This window comes from Haliaeetus albicilla, chromosome 5, assembly GCF_947461875.1.
Source record: "Haliaeetus albicilla chromosome 5, bHalAlb1.1, whole genome shotgun sequence".
In the NCBI taxonomy this organism is placed as follows: domain Eukaryota; kingdom Metazoa; phylum Chordata; class Aves; order Accipitriformes; family Accipitridae; genus Haliaeetus; species Haliaeetus albicilla.
The window spans coordinates 16,343,030-16,347,814 of NC_091487.1; the positions used below are offsets into that span (position 1 = coordinate 16,343,030).

Genomic DNA, 4,785 nt, shown 5'->3' on the forward strand with positions numbered 1-4,785 from the left:
ATGAGAGAAGGTAAAAAGGGTGCTTATTCAAAAGAACAACCCATGGGCAGTGGAGTCTGGCAGTGTCAGCTGACTGGCTGTCAGAGCTGACATTTCAGTATTGATTGAAAGGTGATGGGTGAAGAGCCCTGAAAACGCAAACAAGGAAATTTTACTTATTGACCACAAGAGAAAGAGTCAATGGAAGGATGCACATCATTAAAAATCACTCCCTGTGCTGAGGCAGAACCGACTACACTTACATTGTTCCCAACAACGGCTGTCTAAAGTGGTCTTGGAGACTTCCATTGCTGTGGTGCTGGATTCTCTCCAAGGCAGACTATCGCTAGCTTTACCAGGAGAAGGTTTTTATTAATGCTTATCCTGAGCCTTCCTTGCTGCAATTTAAGTTCATTACCTGCTGTCATATGCACCTTCAAGGTGGAAACAGCATGGAACTCCTGGGTCATGTTCAAATTTTAGTCTATGGATCCTTTTCTGCTGAACTGCTGTTAGTCTCTCTCTCTTCACCCTGTATCTGTGCAGTGGATCATTTCTGACTAAATATAGAATTTTGCATTTGCTGTGGAGTAAATTGCACTTACTCTTCATATTTTTCTATATTAATACAGCTCACACAATCAGTAATGAGAGAAGCTGATCAATTTTTACTTCATAGATAAAAAATGCTTTCATTTATGTATATTTGTATTGGACAATAAACCCATTGATTTGCAAGACCCTGTTAAGTGGTTTAAAGCAGTATTTAAACTACAGGTGCTTTTCCTGACAATTGTATACATGTAAAATAGAAACAGCACTTTCATGGAAGCCCTTGTCACTTGCCCATTGAAGTAGATGGCAGGCTTTCCATTGATTTCAGATTTCAGACATTTTTCAATCTATTAGCTCATACCCTAAATATGCCAGAGTGCTCAAGAAGTGATTTTCCCCTTATTTGTGTACATTGCATAACACAGACAAGCATTACTCAGACAAGACAAGATATTTTTCCCTTTTACGGTCCCCATGCATAGTGGGAAAATGGCACTTCTGTTTATACACTTTTTTCATTATTTTAGTGCTTTTTTTTTTTTCCCCCTAAAAAGATATCTCTGCATGGATTTTTTTTAAATTAAGGATTCAGCTGGGGATGTGTTAAATAAATGCAGTGTGCAACAGTTTACAATAGACTGGAATTAAATTTTGATCTCAGATGACTCAGTAGACTTCACCTGCTGCTGTTACTGCTAATGTCTAACCCTGATATTTCTTTTAAAAAAGCCTGTCACAGAAGGAGTGAAACTAACAAAGCTAAGAGTGATTATTCTTCCCTGATCCCTTAATCCACCCTTAATTCTTAAACCATCATTGCAGGAAGATAGACTTTTAACTCTTCAAAAGACTTCCACTGTTCAGATTCAAAAAGTTTTGGGGTATCATTAAAAATGAACACTAATCTTATTGCAATGAAGTTGAATGGCCAGATTTCTATAATTAAACAGATTAAATCCATATTCAAAATGGCAACACTAAAAAGAACTGCAGAAAATGCAGCACTGTTACAGTGCGTAGAAGACTGAACAGGCTTTGTAATACCTAATTCAATGTACTGTTACACAAATGGTGTGCCCGTATGCCCCTTTCTGCACTCAATATCTTTCTGGCAGAACAGCCTGCACTCTAAGTGTATCTCCTGTCTTCTTCCAGGTCTGTACGTACACATACTTTTATAGTTATGGGAACAGATATCTCAGTTGTCTTAAGTCTATTCTGCAATTGTGGCTGTGATGGAAAAGAAGTTTCCTTCTCCTTATCTCCTGTTTGGTGTATTATTGTTATGTCATTATTACTACTACTACTACTACCACCACCAGCATTTATATTCTAGCAGCAGCAAGGATTTTTAATCACAGAACTATATATTTGCTCTTCCCCAAAGGAACAGGGAAAGAGACAAAATACAAAATAAATACAAGAAAGACGACGGCTGTGGTATAAAAAGGGATGTTATGCAGTTTATTTATTTTTATTCATAAAAATATAAATATGTATCTAAGGACTTGCCTCAGATGAAAGATATTCCAAAATAATACAGTATCAATGGCCATCACTGATATTTTAATATATAAAAAAAAAACCAAAAACTTTAGGTACTTGATGAGTAATTGTGTAACATTTTACTGGATCAAAAAAAAAAGTCAGATTTTGAGGAGGATACCAGGTTGCTTTGCTTTTTTTTACAGCTTATGTACGCTTTCTTTGTGGTACATTGTCTTGTGTAGTATTTATGCACTGAATATATTTGAAATACACAAAAAAATTATTCAACTTTTCCATATGGTACTATGAAATTGCAAAGGATTTAAAATGTTGTTAAAAATAACTGGACCTATTCTAAATTGCTCAAATGCAGCTGTCAGCTGAAGATTAACCTCATACTTGCTCTGCAATACACGTTAACATTTTATGTATAATGTTATTGGTGGTATAGTAATTGTCATCACAGATACGATGCAATAAAATGTTCAGCCAGCTTATGGGTCTCTGTAAAGAAACCAGACTTCCGATATCTTGTCAAAGAGTTTTTTCTTTTAAGTCACTGATAATTGGTAAAATAGATTAGATCATTTGGTATAAAATTCTGGTATCACATGTTATGCATTTGGATGGATAACACAGAAAAAGAAAAGCAAACCTGAGGACAAATAAGCAGTCAAGTGATTTATTTTAGTAAATAATTAGCTTAATCTGTGAATGCCAGATCAGTTCTATTCAAATTCATTTTTAATGCCATTTGAAATAAGTTGTAATATCAAAATGAAGATGGAACTGAGAACCATTAGGTTAAACTACTCCTGACTGGAAACACATTGAAATATGAAGACGTTTCTTTGAATGATACCCAGCTCAAAGGAAATCCACAGAGAATAAACTGTGAAAAAACTTCTAAAGCCTTTTGCCTGAAGTATTTCCCAACAAAGACGTAAATCACAGGGTTAATGCCACTGTTGGTGGTAGCCAGAGTATAACCAAACGGCTCACCAAAGTTGAGCAGTTCCCCCCAGAAGCAGCTTTTGATCACTTCTGTCTGGTATAATATATCAAGGAATACAAACGAATGGTAAGGAGTCCAGCACAAAAGACACATCAGAACCACCATGAAGATCAACCTGGTAGCCTCTGTGATCCTTACAACTCTTTGTTCTGAGTGCTCTTTGTTCTCTTGCTTTTTTTTGTAGGGACCGAATGGTAGACAAATTAAGGAAGGTGATTGCTGCAGATGGCAACACAAACCCCACTATGTTGAATACCAGGCTTTCAGCTATTACCCGCAATGGGGTGGGGAAGTCTAAAGTGCATGCTGAAATATTCCACAGGGGAAAGTGTTTCACAGTCCAAAACATAAAGTTTGGGACGCTGAGGAGGATGCTGAAGAACTAGGTCAGCAAGCAGATGCCTTTGGCCACAGTTTTGCTCCATATCCCTCTGTGGTTCAAGGTATGAACAGAAGTCAAATAGCGATCCATGCTCACTGCCACTAGCAAGTAGATGCTGGTGTACATGTTTAGGCTGATGGATGCACTGGTGCTGCAGCAAAGGAAATTTCCAAATGGCCAGTTAAATTCATTCCTGATGTTCTCTGCCCAGAAAGGGAGGCATGTGAGGAAGATAAGATCAGCAGCAGCAAGGTTCATAAGGAAGATTTCAGCTGCCTTCAGGGGGCCATTGTGCAGTGAATAAGTGAAGAGAACAAATACATTTCCAAGCAGCCCAATAACGCAGATGGTGTCGCTATACTTGGGTACTACATAGTACACGATTTCCCACCAGTCATTCAAGTCTGGGCAGATAGTTGAGTTGCTCTTGTTTTCACTCTGATTTGAGACAGAAACATTCAGTAGAAGAGTTCCAGTCTTTTTTTTTTTTTTTTTTTAAATTCTGAAGTGAACAGGAGGTGTCTTTGAAATGAAAGAAAGGGTCTGCAAAAAAGCAGCATAAAATTCCAAAAGTTGTTTCCCATTAGTGGTGCAACAAACATTTAACTGCTGGAAATCATTAGTGCTCACCGATTAGTATAGGCTAGATCAATCCATGCTTCATATGTGCAATGGTGAGATATGTTCTCAGCATTGGCAAGGATGGAACTTCCTCTACATCCTATGAAATTTCCTTTCTTTGCTGCCATTGTTTAAAGTGGCACAGAGGAAGGAAAGTGCCAATTTAGTGTAAGTAGTTCTGTATGTGTCCTCCAAACTGATGACAAACACAGATATAGCCGAATTCCAGCTCCCTGAGAGTAGCAGGAGTCACGCTAGTGATACAAAGCTAGTTTTGTACCCTTCCCTGCCCTTTCTTTTACTCTTACTTTCCGTGCTACGTATAACCTTAGCAGGATCATGCCTGTCTCCCCAGAACTGGGAATGTTACTTACTCTGTGTGTGCATCATTGTTTGCTCAACTTTGCATTCTTTTGTTCCCTCTCATTTCCTCCCATCCTGAACTTCAGGTTCAAAATTACTGTTAGATTAGCCAGCTTATTGCCCTCAAATGTCAGCAGTTGTAATAATAAAAAATTGACTCCTCCAAAATCTTATGTTCAAAATCTCGCCTGGAGGGAAGGCCTCTGTGGCTCCAAATTCACAGCCCTCTTCTCCAGTTCAAAAATTTCATTCGAGTTCAGCTGGGGAGAGGCAGCCCCAGCCTCCAAAGCATTTAAGATTTGTAGCATTGGCAATACCTTTATTTCTCTCTGGTAACTCCCTGCAAGATTGTGCAGGAATAAGAGCACGGGTAAAACGTTAT

At 38.2% G+C, this 4,785-nt stretch overlaps 1 protein-coding gene across 1 annotated transcript; it reads right to left on the reverse strand.

Moving 5' to 3' along the window:
• Nucleotides 1-1,970: 1,970 nt before the first annotated feature.
• On the reverse strand, nt 1,971-3,914 carry BDKRB1 (bradykinin receptor B1; the record flags this gene model as incomplete). Its single annotated transcript, XM_069782990.1, is given in 2 exon segments — nt 1,971-3,167; nt 3,169-3,914. Coding segments are annotated over 2 exon segments (1,092 nt in total), but the record flags the coding sequence as incomplete, so codon positions are not given.
• Between the last annotated feature and the right edge of the window lie 871 nt (nt 3,915-4,785).